At 41.7% G+C, this 17,339-nt stretch overlaps 1 protein-coding gene across 5 annotated transcripts; it reads right to left on the reverse strand.

Annotated features, from left to right (window-relative positions):
- Positions 1-7,886: 7,886 nt before the first annotated feature.
- On the reverse strand, positions 7,887-15,425 carry LOC120307905. 5 transcript variants are annotated; one of them, XM_039343159.1, is made up of 3 exons: positions 15,238-15,425; positions 11,916-11,973; positions 7,887-9,193 (listed from the first exon to the last, which is right to left on the reverse strand). In XM_039343159.1, exon 3 carries the CDS (start codon positions 9,171-9,173, stop codon positions 8,022-8,024), a length of 1,152 nt encoding a protein of 383 aa, XP_039199093.1. In that variant the 5' UTR covers positions 9,174-9,193; positions 11,916-11,973; positions 15,238-15,425; the 3' UTR covers positions 7,887-8,021. The 5 variants fall into 5 exon arrangements, with proteins under 5 accessions (XP_039199093.1, XP_039199092.1, XP_039199090.1 ...); XM_039343158.1 differs by having other exon boundaries at positions 7,887-9,076; positions 15,149-15,425; XM_039343156.1 differs by having other exon boundaries at positions 15,149-15,425.
- Positions 15,426-17,339: the final 1,914 nt, after the last annotated feature.

Genomic DNA, 17,339 nt, shown 5'->3' on the forward strand with positions numbered 1-17,339 from the left:
TGAAAGGTATACTAAAGTATGTAGTATGCTGGCTGGGGAATTCTGGGAGTCGAAGGCCATTTATCTTAAAGCTCTCAAGATTGGGAAACACTGGCTTGGTCTGATGTGTAAAAACACTTTTATTCAAATGCTTGGGTTTCAGTGCAGTTGAGTCACAGCAATTGGACTTCTTTTCTTTTTGGTTTGAAATGTTTCTGTGCTTATCCATATAGCTCAGTGGTTCTCAACCTGTGGGTCGGGACCCCATTTGGGGTCAAACGACCATTTCACGGGGGTCGCCAAACAACGCTGTCCGCCATTTTTTCCCCCTTTTTCTTAGCTGTGCTACTCCCTTTTATTCTATTGGCTTTTGAAAGCCAATAGAATAGACTCTCTTGAACAGAGTCTAATTCTGTTGGCTTTCAAAAGCCAATAGGAATTGTCCAGGCTGTCTCTGCCCTGCTGAGCCCGCCAAAAGTCCCATTCTGCAAACGGTGCTGCACCAGTTGAGTAGTCCTCAACTTATGACCGGGTTGAGTAGTCCTCGATTTACGACCGGTTGGGGGTCGCGGCATTAAAAAGGTTGAGAACCACTGATATAGCTTCTTCAGTCTGAGCAAGTTAGTTAGGAAAACCCCATATATTTCCTCCAGGGTGGTTTCATTTCTCACCTAATCTGAATAGGCTCATCAGGTGAGTAGGCAGAGAGTCCTCAAGAGTCCTTGCTCCTAAATCCTTTCTCCTAGGTGGATCAGAGAAGCAATACCACAAGACTGTGTTCAGCAGGTCAGCGGTTCAAATCTCACCGGCTCAAGGTTGACTCAGCCTTCCATCCTTCCGGGGTAGGTAAAATGAGGACCCAGATTGTTGGGGGCAATGTAAATATATATATATACATTGCTTACTGGTGTACACTGCTTAGAGAGTGCTTGCACTTAAAGCGGTATATAAGTCTCATAAATAAATATATAAGTCTCATAAATAAGACCAGAATCAGCAGTGTACCTTTATTTAAAAGAAAAGGACACTCTTTTGAGGACAATAATCTTCATATTTTGGACATGAAAGTTAGATGGTTTAAGAGAGGAGTGAAGGAATCCGTTTATCCCAAAGTGAAAAATCCTTCCCCCAATAGAGGTGAGGGCCTCAGACACAACCCTTTTTTATGCTGTTCTTTTATCATTCCCCAGGAAGATTAAGACGACAGGTTCACTAGGGAGGACACACCTAGGATAAAGGATTTAGGAGTGATGACTCTTAATGATTAAGCCTATACAGATTAGGTGGCAAATTAAATCCTGGAGGATTTATATAGGGTGCCCCTAACCAACTTGTTCAGGCTGAAGAAACTACTTGGATAAACAGCAAAATGTTGCAAGCTTGCTTGTTTTCTTGCAGACATTTCATTACCCTAACTAGGTAACATCATCAGTGCTAGTAAAGAGTGCTGTTTGCTGTCAGTTTATATTCTGGTGTCTTGCCTGTCTGGGTGGGTGGGGGCAGTCTTAGGGATTCTTTGGTTGGGCTGTTTACTAATGGCACTATGGCAGTTTCATTGCTTGGGGTATTGTTTACTTGATTGGGGTATTGTTTACTTGATTGTTGGTCTGAAATTGACTTTGGAGTTAATCTATGCTGATCTGAGTGCTGATTTCTGCTGGGAAGGTGCTGGAGTCTTTTTCTGTTTGGGGCTAGTTGATTGTCTTTTTTGCATAATCTATAGATGTTAATGTCTATGTGTCTATTAATGGCTGATTTGTCAGAGTGAAAGAAAAGTTCAATTGCCAAGCCTGAAGTTTAGACAACTCTACTTGGGCACTCAGAATCTCCACTGACATGTGTCAATGAGGTGTACACAAACCCAAAAGATGGATTACTCAGTAAACAGTGCAAGTGTATTAATGATAGGCAACGTGGTACTGTCGTTAAGGAATTGGACTATAAGAGGAGGCTCAGTTGTTTTTCAGAAACAAAAGTGATGTCCCTACAAACTGCTGAGGCCCTGAGAAGTGTAAAATAGAAAAAATAAAAGTGAAGGGGAGGAGAGAATGATTCCCAATATCCACTCTGCATGACCTTGTGGCAGCTGAATCATTTGAATTTGAAGCAGGGGTTCCCTGGTAAATCAGACTGTATGCTCTAAAATAGAACTGATTCAGAAAAAATGGGGGGGGGGGGAATAAACAGGAAAAAAAACCCAGAAAACTTAAGCCAGATTTGGTAATTTCATATCATTCCCCCCCCCCCATCAAACCTCCCAAAGTCACCCTGTGCTGTTTGAGCCTTGCCTACTTCACAATGTAGGGTAAGGAGGGGTGCAAGAAGCGGCCATGACAAGAAAACCCTTCTGAGCAGACACGCGTTTTATAACATTGAAAAGGAGCTCCCGTTTGTGGAACTATGTAAACAGAAAAAAAATAGGAGATAATTGGCTTCTATGCATGCCAGATACCCCCACGTTGAAAGGTAGTGAAACATTTTTCCAATCTACACCTTAAAACGGAAAACGATTTAAACTGTTGGATTTTCGCGCGTGCGGATCTGGGACTCTCTCTCTGAAACTACATTCCCCAACAGCCACCGCGGGAGTGGCTCTTCTCCTTCCCCCTTCGCGAATGTGTAATGTCGCTTTACAAGCAAAGAAATCAAGCGAGCAATTTGCATTCGGGGCGGAGGAGGCGGGAGAAGAGGAGACGGGAAGGAGCGGCTAATTTGACTAAGAAATGTACCTTTTGCAAAGCAAACGTTTGTGTAGAGAAGCCCGCCGGTGGAAACCGCCTCATGAAAGGCTTTGTTTGAAATCATTTCTTTTTAAATAAAATGGATGAAAGATGGGGGGAATTTTTTTGCGGAAATCACGATGCCGAACAACTGCAAGCGAACGCTGGCGTTTGGAGAAGGTCAGAGGAGATTTTGGCGGGGGTCGCGAGGAGAAGCTGCCTTCTGCCCCCTTTTTTATTTGCCTTTTTAACTATACATTAATTTTTATAAAGGCAGGAGAGAAAGGGAGGAGCTACCCAAACCGTATTTTTCTTACAGGGTTTGATACTAAAGAGCCGGAACTATTTATATACTTACTGTGTTATATCACGTGAACTTTAAGAAACACATAGTGAGATGAGGGAGAAAAAACGAAACTATTTTAAGAGAATAGCACCTCTTTTTAATTTTCTTTGAGTTGACACGGTACTCTAACCCACAAGGTAATCGTGACCTAAGTCCACACATCTGGCAGGGAAAAATAGGACAAAGTTGAGCACTAACTAATCTTTAGCATTGCTAACTGATGTGGTTGATTGCGTAAAACCAAGCTGCTGTGTGGCTTAGCTTGCTGTATGAACTCAGTAACAGAACACATTTAGTTTTAGCTTAGCCTGTTCGGCTTGTTCAGCCATTTTTGTAAATTACACCTGAGGGAAGTTAGCCCAGAGAAGGAAATATTAAAAGGGCAGAAAAATATATTTTTTCTTCAAAAGGATTTTTTAAAAACCAAACCTGGCCCCAAATCTATCTCTCTGCCCCAAGCAAGAGCTAGCCCCATACAAATGCAGATGTAAAACCATCAGAAAGTTGAAGCCAGAGCAATCAAGAAGACAAAAATCTACATGCCCCACCCAAAATCTAGGAGTCATTAGCCCCATTACCTAGGAAGCAGAATATGATAATAGGATTAAACCACAGATATCAAGGCCTAGAAAAACACTCAGAAATAGCCTCAAGGTTTATGCCACAGAAACAGGACACTATTCCAAACAAGGCTAGAAGGGGTATAAGAACCTACTGCTCATATGCTCAACTCCTCTTTCCTCTCCTCTGCTCTTTCTTGCAAGGACCATCTTTCTGCTTCTTCAATAAACTGTAACCTTCTTCCCAAAGCAGTCGCCATGTTGCTTATTTATCCCCGGCTTGGATGAACCAGGATGAAGACTTACTTCTGACTCACCTTTTCACTCAGTCATTTGTGTGAACTCATTTTTGCTTAATTAAAACCTATGATTAAGAAACCATGGCTTAGTGTGATAGTTGGCTTGCTGCCTGGAACCATTTGCAATAGTTGTGGGGGACACTTTTCAAACTTATTTCTTTTCTCTAGCTTGAAGAAAGGTTGCAGCCATCAGATGTTTATGAACCAAACTTACAGCACAACTAACTAACCAACTAACTTAATATGGAGGCTTTGGTTAGTTAGTGCCTTGGATAACTCATTAAAAAAATCTAATTTGCAAGCAAGAAGACTAGATTGAAGGCCTGGGATGATTCTGCTATTATGCATGTTATGAAATGACTGTTATGGGATCTGGAATATGGATGAAACCTAAGTAAACATCAGGCACAGCTTCAAATTGTAGAAAGACAGCACACACCCCCTCCCCCCAGAGAAAGAAATATTATTTGGGAGAATATTTAAAAAGGCAAAATACTATATTTCCCCAAAGGAATAATGGAGAAGATCTTAAAAAGCAACCCCCACACACAGATCTCTCTACCCCAAGCAGAAACCAGGTCTGTAGAAATGCAGATCTGATAATCCTTTCAGAAAGACTGGAGCCAGGAAGCTTAGAGCTGATGGAATTAGAAAGACAAAGATCACTAGAACCAACAACTTCTTATCCAAAAAATCCAGCACAGGACATAGCCATCAGCCACAGCCCCAGGGAAGCAGGACATGACCTTTAGGACAAAATAGGATTAACCCACCACCATCAGAATACTAAAAGGGCACACTGAACCTCAGATCAAAGTTCATGCCATAGGAACAACTCCAAATACAAAAGGTATAAAAACCCACCACTCCCAGCAATATGTGGTCAGTCACCCCAGAAACGCTGCTGTCATTGAAGTTTCTAGCAACTAAGTAAACTAGAACATTCTTTCTAAAGCAGCCTCCATTTTGTTTATTCCCGGTTTGGACTGGACCCTGAAGGTTTTTCTTTCAACAAAATCTTGATTAGGACTTGAATATGGGACATTGTTAGGTAATCAGAGTTGGGTGGGTGAGTGAGTTTATGGGGGAACATCTCAGAAGAAAATAAACTCTATATTTTGTCAAGATCCCAATGTGGGGTGTGTTTGTGTCATATGTAGCTTGATAGAGTTTTATTTTTAACTCCTCTGACATGGGACGGACAGGCTCCAGTGTTTCGTTGGAGATCTTTTTTTTTTACCAGAACAGTGTTTTGTTGGAGATCAAGGACTTTTGAGACAGGCTAAAAATCATGTGAAAATTAGTTCTTAGTTTTACACATCTGTATAATGCACTGTTTGTGTGGCAGAAATCTAGGACTTTGTGCTCTGCAGAAAAGAGTGGTTATAATTTACTTACATTCATGGTTGCAAATCTTTATAATTCTTCCTTTAAATCTGCCTTCCTGGGATTTATAGCCTGAAATGACTGTGTTTGGATGAACTTTCCAACTTTCTTCAGAAGAAGCATAGCTGAATCAAGTTAAGATCTCTTTATTGCTTTTTTCTCTTTCTAGTTCACAAACCAGATTTTTTTTATCATTATTTATAGCAGCAGCATTGATATTTCAAAGGGCATAGTGCATTCAAGGCGATCAGAAAAGCAGAGACAAAAAGAAAAAAATCCCTTGGATATAGCGTGGCTGCTGCTTTAAACTAAAAAGGATTTAGAATACTTTTTTTTTTCAAGATGCCTCATAGCCTGGAGAGTAGCATCCATCTAGATCTTATGTTCTTTCTACTAAATCTAGTAGTAGAGTTCATAACTGCTGCCCCTGGGATTATTACATCATTATAGTCTTACATTCCTTTTTAGGAAAGAGATCTGGTATTAGAATTTGGGGCTGTGAACATGTGAAGCTTCCTTGTAGATTCTTGGAGAAGACTGAAGTCCTCTAAAGATGGAGGAAAGACACTAGGAAAAATAAATTATATTGAATATATGGAAGAATTGACTGATTATGTCTGGTGTCCCATATCTCCCTTGGACCCCCTCCTTCGCTTTTTTTTTATTTCTTTAAGTTACTTTAACAAATTGGCAAGCGGGCATTCTGCAAAATGAGAGTTGGTTTGGTGTAGTGATTTAAGATCCCAGCCTAGAAGCCTTTGAGTTCAAGTCCCACCTTAGGCATGAAAAAACATCTGGGTGACTTTGGGCTAGTCACACTCAGCCTAATTCATATGACAGGATTACTGTGGGGAAATAGGAGAGGAAGGGGTATTAGATATATTCACCATCTTGAATTGTATATGAAAAGAAAGGTGGGATAAAAATGTAAAAAATAAAAAATCTCTAGAACACTCTGCATTTCCAAGGACCCCATTAGGCTCCAGGTGAATTTCATAAGCTTTCTGAATAAATAAAAATGGATGGATGGATGCAATCTACTGCTTAGTTGGCTATGTCTACTTACCTAGAAAAAAGACAGATGAGCAGGTGTTGTAGAATATAAGTATAGACAGTCGGGAGGGGAGAGTAGTAGGATTATAACAAACTAGATCTGTCATTATCGGAATGGGAGCGTGCCACTAAGAGCCATTTCACAAAGGACCCATAACAGTTCCTGAAATTTGAGATGTCTTCATTTGAAAACCAGAGGCCCCTATAGTTTCTTTTCTTGCTGGCCTTAACATAAGAGAAGCAGGTGATTTCAGCAGTCCATTATGAAGAAACAATTAACTTAGGAGTATCCAGCTGAGAATCTCTTTGGCTTCATTCCACAACCTCATTTTATAACTGCCAACTTCTGACAGCTAAATATATGGCTCAGTTAAGTAATTTTAATCTGGCAATTGAGACTCTTCTCAATGCAGATCTTTAAACATATGTGTGTTACAGGTAGTCTTCGACTTACAACAGTTCATTTAGTGACCGTTTGAAGTTACAATGACATTGCAAAAAGTGACATGACCATTTTTCACACTTGTGACTATTGGAGCATCCCCATAGTGACGTGATTTACATTCAGATGCTTGACAACTGGTTCATATTAATGACAGTTGCTATGTCCTGGAGTGATGTGATCACCTTTTTGCGACCTGCTGTCAAGCAAAGACAGTGGGGTAGCCAGCTTCACTTAACAACTGTGTGACTAATTTAACAACTGCAGTGATTCACTTAACAAATGTGTCAAGAAAATGGGGCAAATGGGGCAAAACTCAACAAATTTCTCACTTAGCAACATAAATTCTGGGTTCAAGTGTGATTATAAGTTTTGCTGTATTCAAAAACTGATAAACCAAGACTACTGTACAGAACTTCCTTTTTCTTGTTCTGGTAAAAAAAAAAGCTTCAATCCTAATGGTTCAGCAATGTGTGACATCCATTAGAAAACATCTATATTTGGTGATGTGAGCAGCTCTACATTAGGACAAAATGGCCCGTGCTGTGGAAAATGTGGATAGATTCCCCCCTCCACACACACACAAAGTTAGAAGTTGGGATTGTTGGCAATTTGGACAGTTGTAGGATCAATAAAGAGAAGCTAAAATTCTATGGTCAAGTTGTGGAATCTGCTGACTTTATAGCGAGATGGGGCTGCATGCTATTCATCTTGACAACTGTTTGTTATCACTAGAAAAATAAGCATCTCCTGAACACCAGCAGCTGTGAAGCACCCATGGAAGAAAAGTTTTTAACCCTCCTGCCCATGTTTATGAGCTTTCTGAAAGCATCTGGTTGACTAGTGTGAGACACAAGTCTGAATTAGATTGTCTGTTAGCCTAATACAGCAGGACTCTATATGTTCTTAGAAGTTGGAGGGGAGATTATTGTTTTTTTCTTTAAAGCCATCAGAATCTCCCTTTCCCTCAAATAACTTCTGCAACAAAGGACCTAGTTGCTGAGGATCTGGGCTATCATTTTGGATTAGCCTATCAACAGGACAGGTTCTGTATCTTTATCACACCAACATGGTGCTTTATGAATTACACTCCATAGATGCTTTGTGCTTTGCCTTTATTTTAATGACCCCCCAGATATGCTGCAAGGTTTTGAAGGAAGCAGCAGGAAAGGCTGTTTCTTCCTTTCTCAAGAATTCTATCTGATCTCCAGGGTCTAAAAGGACAGTTGGGTATCTTCAGCTGGCAATGTTGGGTGGAGTTGCGTCAAGGCTTTCCTTCCCTCTATCCGCCAAGAGAGACGGGCTATGAGAAAACGGCTCATGGCTCCCGATGTTAACTCCACCACAGCTCCCTACTAACTTCTCATGGTCTGGGGTTGGCTGCAGTGATCTTCTCTGGCGCTTTCTCTCCCAGATGCTTTTACGTGGCTTATTGGAATCGCTGCCCCCTTGGACAGCAGGTCCTTGATTACTACTGCCCCTGCTCTGGTTAAGGGAGATTCTGTTCTCCAACATTTCCTTCCTGGAGACGGTCTGAGAGGTTGGGAATGCTTGGTTTGGTTGCTCAGGACGGTGTTCTGGTCTAGGGTGGGGTGGACTGACCAGATAGACATAGACTTCTGCCTGCTGTGCTGCTGGCAAGTGCTGATGCCACTCTAGGCCAAGACGGGGCTGATGACCTCTGGGAGAATGTGGGTAGACATTTTCCTCAGCATTAAGATGGGTTCTAGATGCCATATCTGGAGCAAAGGTAGAATATAGCACCCTCCGGGGACCAGGTAAGATTGGGCTGGGGATGAAATTGGTCTCACTGGATGGATGATGAAAGGGCTCATGGGGCTGAGCTAAATGGTGGGGAGCAGGCCCCTCTGTGTTCAGGCCCACCGAGCGTGTCAAGAAGCGTTGCCCTTGGGAGCTACCTCCTGTCACTTCTGAACTCTGCAGCTTATCACCCGTGGCCCTTTGGTGGTTCCTTGCCAGAACACCATAGTTGGCTGAACTGTATCCTGTGTCAGGGGTGCGTACTGGTGAGCTGAAGCTGAAGCGGACCCAGGAAGCAACGGATCCCACAGGACAAGCTGGCTGGGGGGTCTCAGGGTCAGACAGGTGGGAGCTTCCTTGGCTGTCCTGGATGTGTTGGCGGTTCTTGCACCAACTGGCTTTCTTGTCGTCTGTGTCATGGTGGCTTGACCATTCCCCAGAATAGTAGGCCTTATTTTTCCTGCCCAGCTGAGTGCAGAAGGCTTTGGACTCGTGGGGGTTGCCGATTTTCACAGTCACTTTCACGGGATCTACAATGCAACGGAAGCGCAGGGTTGAGGGCTTTCTCTGGCTCCTGAAAAGGGCCGATTCTTTCCATAGCCTCTTGCTGCTAGAGAGAATCTTCATGGTTTTGAGCAGTCGACTGCCTGCAAACCAAGGAGAAGCAGCCTAAAAAACTTGAAAAGGGGCAACAAAACCATGAAAAGCTGCTCACAGCCTGAGGCTGCAGAGGGTTTTTTTTTTTTAATGTAAGGATGCTAGAGGTATAATTCGGCAACATCCTTACTGAGTTACATCTCCCAGAGTCTCTGGGAGTTTGCCGGTTAGAGCTGTGGCTCATTCAATGCTTTGTACCTACAATTTATTGAATTCTTGACTGAGCAAAAGTCAAGAGCTAGTCATATTATTTTACCTATTATGGAAGCAATGAATGCGAGATGCGGGGGAGAAGGAAAGATCAGTTTCCTAGAACTCTCTGGAAAAGCAGTGAAGAGAACATGAAACAAATCCACAGCTGATCCATAGGCTCAGCAAAGCGATCTCCCTGGGCCCGGGATCATGTGCTAAGCCACCTCCTATACTAATGACCCCTAGCTATGGGGGTAATTGCTGACTGTGGAAAGTGGCTATGAGCCACCATTGGAAATTAGCAAGTACAATGTGGATACTTCCTTATTCACTCTCTCTGAATCACTCGTATGCTCTTTCTATTATCCTAACCAGTCATCTGGCTAGGATGTGATGGGCATTGTAGTCTAAGCATCTGCAAGGCATCAAGTGTGGCAAAAGTGGATCTTAACAATTAGTTCAAAATCTAATCTTAAGGCAGTTAGTCATTTGCACCTAACCATAATGCCAACATTGCCAAGCATCCTCTTTTTTTCTGGCTTTATCCCCTACAACTTTTCCAGTCATGAGTGAGACAGCTCTATGCCACCCTTAGCTGTGCGAAAAATAATATTTCCCCTATTCAGATAGAAGTTGTGCATGATCTATTACACTTTGTCACCAGTAACTGTCAAAGGTGAACAACTGTGGGTGGGATTGAAATTAAACTTGACTCTTTCAGACTAATGGGGGAGCTCTCCCCCTCTCTGACCAGCCGCATCTGCCCCAGTATTCTTCTTCCAGATAGTAGAAACACTGATGATGTTAGTAGCATTACATTGTTCGGCTGGCTGTGTGATAAGTGCTTTAAATCTACAGCCTTTACCATTTTAGGACATTGCTAAAATAGTAACAATGGAACGACAGGGCCAAACTATCCTGCCCCCCCCCTTGCCAAAATATAAAGGAGTCTGGCATTTGTGCCTATATGAAGAAAGGTGTGTGTGTGTGTTTGTGTGGGAATGGAACTATTATAAATAAGTGTTTCTATGACTCAGCTGCTTTCATTATACTCTGACTGATTTTTGTTCTTCTTTTAAACAAACCAACTTTATTCCAGAATGGAGTGGAGGGGCATAAAAAAGAAACAGAGGATGACAGGGTCCTGCAGCCACATTTCTCCTTTTCTACTGCAGCACCATGATTGGTGGACATAAGCAGGAGGAGAAGAGCAAAGCCTGAGGAATCAACCAGTTACTGCTTATCACACGCAGAGACAAAATCAAGATGGCAGAGTTCAGCAGTGTCAGGGCAGAGGCAGGATGTGGATCAGCAATAGGGATAGCGTGTTTCCCGCTGTTTTTTGCCATTTCAAGGAACAGCCCTTTATATCAGTAGATAAAGGCCCTCAAGTCATTTTCCCTAACGTGTTATACCTAATGGTGACACAAACATGGGTTGGCAATCGTTTTCTGCCAAGTTCCCCATGATGCCTCAGTTTTGTTGTCAATTCAAAGGTGAGATAGTCTTAGGTTTTCAATAAAGGAGAATATTTTCAGCTCAGGATTGAAATGAGGATGCTGTCTCTGAGCTTGCTCGTTTTCTTGCAGATGTTTCATTACCCAAACTAGGTAACAGCGCCAGTGATAGTAGTCTTAATTCTTTTGTTTTTTGTAAATATTGTGATCCGTTCACAATAACCGTGGTTCAGCCTTTGCTGGTAGGGTAATGAGGGTCTGACCCTTTTTAAGGTTTCTGAGAGCTGCTCCATCCTCTGCTGTTCTTGTCTTCTTCTGGTCTGTGAAATGATGGTTTGTCTGATTTTTTCTTGGACCTCTGTGGGAGGTTCAGCAGTTTTAAATGCTCCTTCTAAGGCAGGGGTGTCAAACTTGTGGCCCGTGGGCTGGATGCATCATAGTGAAACCGTGCCCACCCCATTGCCGGCAATGGCAAAAAAGTCGCACTACGTCGCGACACGTCACGTGACGTTGCAAGTTTGACACCCCTGTTCTAAGACTTTCAGGTCATTGGCAGCACCTGTTGTTATACTTAAGGGCTTTCTGTAGAATTCTGTGTTCTGCAGTGGATATGGACAGCTGGACTACTAGCGCTAATGTTTCTTAGTTTGGGAAATGAAATGTCTGCAACAAAACAACCAAACTCAATGCACCAAGGACACTTCATCTTGGATTTTCCTTAGCTTTACCCATGGTTAAAGTAATGTTACATTTTATGTAGGCTTTTCACTCCTCCGCTGTTTCTTTGACTAGGATCTTTTGGTATTTTTGATTATGAATTACCCCAGTTTTCTGTGGCCTAGTTCATAGCTTGCATTAAGCCATGTTTATTGAATGGTTTATGGTGGTTGTGTGGAGCATGTTAAAGCAAAACCAACTAGAGTTCATTACAACTTGGTGCCATGTGTGACTTTAGTTGATGTTTTTTGTTGTCTGAAGGCTGAAGAGAAAAGAATTGGCTGTAGGAAAGGAAAAGGGAATTTTGTTGTTTCCACACCCTACTTGTTATGCATCTATAAAATACCTTTCTTGAAGAAAGAATCATATATTTTCCTCAGGAATGGGGGAAAGGTGATCCACAACTGAAGAAAGAGAAAAAAAATGTGGCATTAAATTAAGTACAGTAACTTAATGTACTGAAATAGTTTGCTCTCCCCCAATGGTTCATTGCTCAACAGACCCTCCAACCAACTTTTCTGATGCTCTTGGGTGAAATTGGAAGAACGTAAGTCAAATTATACGGTACGATGCTGTGGTTATTTTCCATTTAGGTGTCCACCCAGAACTCCTGCAATTATAACATGAGAATTAGCTGCAATAGGAAGAATTGGCAACCCAGGGAACAGGCTTTTGCTGTTCTATGGGTGGCATAGCAGAGGATGCTTTCCATGCTTTGGCTGGACATTCCTGAAGGCTTCCGCCTATTTATTGCCTGGATGGAAAGTAAATACTGTCTTCTAACAAAAGGACAAAATGTAGATGCTTTTGGATACCAGACTAAGTAACCAATACAGAGTCATAGAGACATTAGTTATTGCATAGACATAATTACCACATCCGCATGTGCCCAGAGTAGGACTGGGGAGCCAACTATTGGGGATCCAGCTACAATCCGCAGTTTCCCCAACAATATAGTATATAAGAAGAGATGCTGAAAAGTATAGTTCGGGGGCAGGATGCCTCTCTGTATATATTTCTTTTTAAACCCAATGCATGGCTTGCAGTTGGCCTGTTTAATCCCTCTGCTTGACACTGGTGTTCTGAGTGTCAGTGGCTGTTCCAGCATTTGGGACAATAAAGTTCCTCATATCTTCCTACTGAATGAACATTCTCATAACCTGTTTTACTTATCAAAAATGTCATTAACAAGAGTCATTATCTAGTTTCAAACTTAGAAAATTCAGGAGATCACAGCTTGGATTCTCCCACATTTCTGCTTTTAGTTTTTCAACAACTGTAGGCTTCCTAGAATTGGGTCAGTGCAGTAGTTTGGAGAAGAGATCCAGCTGGGTCAGTCTGGGTCCAGTTGCACCTGGATAAGAGTTATCTGTATAATACATTTTACAAATAAATAAATAACATCAGGAGACCTGATTCATGGTGACTCATGTCTTAATTACCTCCTGATTGGATTATTGCAATGTTCTCTAGGTGGGACTGCTCTTGAAGGCCAACTAGAATCCTCCATTGGTTCATATGCATCAGCCTGGGTAGTTATGGGCAGAGGTCATCACACCCATGTGACACGATTGCTCCGAGAGCTACATTTCAGTAGGATGCAATTCAAGGTGCTGGTATCACATTAAAGCCGTCCATGATACAGGACTGGGATAACTGTGGGACCACCTGTTCACAAAGTTGGGCCGATCTGCCCGAATTACAAATTCCCATAGGGAGGCCATGGTGCTGGTCCCCTTATTTAAGGGTTGCCATCTCATGATACCAAAGCGATGTGCATTTTCTGTGGTTGCCACCTTCCAATGGAACTGTCTTCTCCCCAATGTACAACTGGTTCCAACTTTGCTGCCTGTTAACAAGGTAATGAAGACTGGGGTCTTCCCAGACATTTGGATCTAGATCAGTAGAATTCCCTACAGCAGGCATGGCCAACCCACAACTCGCAGGCTACATGCAGCCATGGACAGCTAGTAATGTGACCCTCACAAGATCATAAAGTTTTAACATGTGATTTTATATTATAAAACTATATTATGTATTTTATGTGTGGCCCACGGCTATTCCTCTTCACTTAATGTGGCCTAGGCAAGCCAAAAGGTTGGATACTCGTGCCCTATAGCATCAGTTGTTTTAATCTATTCTGTCAGTTCGTCATTTTGCATATTTGAGTTATTTTTACAAATGATGTATGCTTTTGAATATTTTCTTGTTTAATTTTTGTATGCTGCCCATGCTGCTTGAGTTCAGCAACTGTGTAAATCCCTGCAATAAAATAAATAAATAAACAAACAAACAAATAAAACAAATACTGTATATATTCTTTTCCCTTTCCTGGATTTGCTATTTGTCTCTGAGTTCGGCAGCTGTGTAAATGCAATCAATCAATTTATATTCCTCTCCCTTATCTGGATCTGCTTTTTGTCACTTTAATTCAGATTCACATTTTTTTTGCAGGACCAAAAAGGTGGCAAATAGAAGCCTGTTGTGTTGGTTAAGAGTTAGAAGCGTTTTGTGGGTTAAAGGAATGACGTTTTTGTAATTGCTGAAAGGCTAACATATTTTCACTATTATTAAAGTGATTGTTGAAAAAAAAAGTACATTCCTCTGACTCTCATAGGAAGAAGCAAAGTGTAATAGGTAAGTTAATAGTCAATCAGTCCTGAGTGGCTTTTTTTTTTTTTTTAGAAAATTGAATTATTGGACGATCTGTGTATGTATCTCCTCTATGTCTCATTTCTTTTGATTCTGAGGCAGTACCTCAGGATTTTCTTTGTAGGGAAAACCTTTATAAGAGGCTTTCTTACCAGAACCTTTTTTTCTCCTTGTTTGTTTAAAAAGTAAACCTTTGTTTGGTCAACTTGACACCTGAGACTTCAAGTCCATTTTGTCTTCTTGGTAGTCATATTTAGAAGTGGTTTGCATTGCCATCTTGCCAAAAGTTTCTTTAGCTCCCCATTCTAGTCTACTGTGCTGATCCCCTAATGCAGTGTTTCCCAAACTTAACAATTTTAAGGCATGAGGACTTCAACTTCCAGAATTCCACAGCCAGCAACGCTGGCTGTGGAATTCTGGGAGTTGAAGTCCACATGCCTTAAAATTGTCAAGTTTGGGAAACACTGCCCTAATGGTATCTTATCCCAGTACCAATTGGGTTGAGCCCACTTAGTTTTTCTGGGATTAGCCAAATTGGCTTGCTGTTGTGTAACATGCTGCAGCTTGATCATTGTTAGTGCTTGCTATTTACTTCTTTTGTAAGCCTAGACTAGGGGTCTTCAAACTTGGCCCTTTTATGACTTGTGGACTTCAAGACCCCTGGCTTAGACCCAGTTCATGCTTTGACCACTAACACCCAGGAAAGAACAAACCTTATGATCATTTGCTTGGAGAAGAAGCATCTCAGCAGAAAGGCTTATATCCAGAAGAGGCGCTTAGATTCAGTAGAGAAGCTCATATAAGCCTCAGTGCCTTAATGCCCAGTGATGCTGACCCAATGACCACAATTGGGAAGGCCAAATATCCCCTGCAGCCCATCCAGCTTGTGAGGACATGTGTAACACCCACCTGATTCATTTTGCTTACCAAGGCAATCAGTTTAACGGCATATTCCAGTAAAGCAAAAAGGCCCAACACAATCAGAATGGTGGCTAAGAGTTTCTGATGGGTCTCACCAAAAGGGAGGCAACTGTTGTACATCTTGTCCCCTGGCACAGCCATGGTTGGTAAGGGAAAAAGAAAAACGTGCAAGCTGAGAATCAGAAGAGCATCTTCCCTGTCATGGCTGTGTTGCCAGCTGCAGCCACAGCGCCAGCTGCAGCTGTGGACGATCTCCAAAGGGTGGTCTAGTCCAAGCCTCTGCACAAGCCTTTGTGACAGAATCCCTGTGTTATTCATCACTGGTGAGTCAAGCTAGAATTGTCTTGGTTGGGCCAATCAGATGTCTTCTACAAGGCTACAAGAGGACTTCACCCATTGGATAGATGTCACACCATATAAGTCTTGGAAACCTAGAGTTTGATGGACAACCTACTGTGACCTTGTTTTCACATCATGGTAAGCTGTAGAGGCTGTGTTAAGGTCCCATACTCAGCCAAGAAGCCTATCGTGTGAACCACTGAGGTCAGGAGGAAGCATCATGTTCACCTATTTATTCCAAGATCTTACTGGAGGAATAGATCTTTGGGGTCAATCCCTGTTTAGCCTAATGCAGGAGTAGGCAACCTTGGTTCTTTTATGAGTCATAGCTAGCTCAGGAATTCTGGGAATTGAATTCCACGAGTCATAAAAGAGCCAAGGTTGCCTACATCTGGCCTAATGACTCTTCTTAACATCCTAAACTCATTGGAAGAAGAAGATGTTATCACAAATTGGGATTTTTTTTTATTATTTTTGCCCAAAAGCCAGAGGGATGCTATTATCTCCTGAAGTGCCAGAAAAATTTCTCTGAGCAGTGAGGCTTTTGACATTTTCTTTCTGAGAGAGCAGCTTTCCTTATATTCATGCTTCCCATTGATTTTAAATATAATTCAGATGGTTAGCCACAGAACCTGGTAGAGGAGGACATAACAGGGAGGAACAAGCCTTGGATGGGCTTTCAGGATTGACACCAGCCCTTTGAGGTAGGGCAGGTCAAGAAACAGACATTGCAAAGATTCTAGGAATGCTGCATTATTGTAAAATATATTAACAGAATCTTGAACGCTTGCCCAAACTTCTTTCTGTCCCATGTTATACAAAACAAAATCAAGGCAGAGTTAGTTTATTTTCCTCACCCTTACTTCAATCTCCGGACCAGTAGTTCTCATGTGTGGATTTCAACTCCCAGAAGTCCTCAGCCAGCATTCTGGCTGGGGAATTCTGGGAGTTGAAGTCCACACATCTTCAAGTTGCCACATTGAGAACTACTGCTCTGGAGGTTATAATCTCATCTTCAAATCCCTCCTGAAAAGCTTCTTCCCTCTTCCCTCCTTTCATATCGTCCCCAAGGTTAGCTCTCCATTTCTTTACAGGATCTGCTTATTATGCATGCCATCCAGTCTATGTGTAAAGAGTGCTCAGATTTCTTTTGATTTCCTTATTCTGCCTTACCTTACATGGAGGAAAAATGACTGGGAACAGTGAGACTGGCTTCCTCAGTAATTCTCTCCCATCCTCTGCCTCATTATTTATTAGCCTTAGATTCTGCTCCAATCATTTTGGCTAGAGATTTCCAGAATTATTAATCAGCCAGCGCCCCAGCTGGAGCCCTTTTCAATGGGAGATGCTAAAGATGTAAAGCAACTGTTATTCCTGCTGAGTTTTTAGATCTTTACCAGAATAGCTTTTTAAATGGGTTCTGCTGATTTCCACAATTCCTTTGTTCTTTATGTGTGCCTATGTGCTTTTAAACATTTTTTTTTCACTTATTTAAAAAAAAAATTAAGGAACAAAATGAATGACTACATAAAAGAAAACAGAAAAAGGACATAGTGGATGGTAAATATCAGTAAATAAAAGAAAGAATGTTCTATTATTAAAGGATTTAAAATCCTTATTCCATGGCTTGAATAATTAACTGTGTGTATAAAACTAGGCTCAATAAATCATCTTGAGAAACCACTGAAAATCACTGTGGCACATTAAAACATGAATTTCAAGGTGCTTCTGATGCCCAAGCAAATCTGTAGACCTCTTTAAAATGATTTGATCGTGAACAGTGAAACCAGCCTTATAAATATCTTTCCAAGGATCGTAGTGAATCAAGCTGAAATTTGCCCCAACTGTCTGCATAGAA

The sequence above is a fragment of the Crotalus tigris genome, unplaced genomic scaffold, assembly GCF_016545835.1.
Source record: "Crotalus tigris isolate CLP2741 ecotype Arizona unplaced genomic scaffold, ASM1654583v1 scf7180000017834.3080900, whole genome shotgun sequence".
Lineage (NCBI taxonomy): Eukaryota > Metazoa > Chordata > Lepidosauria > Squamata > Viperidae > Crotalus > Crotalus tigris.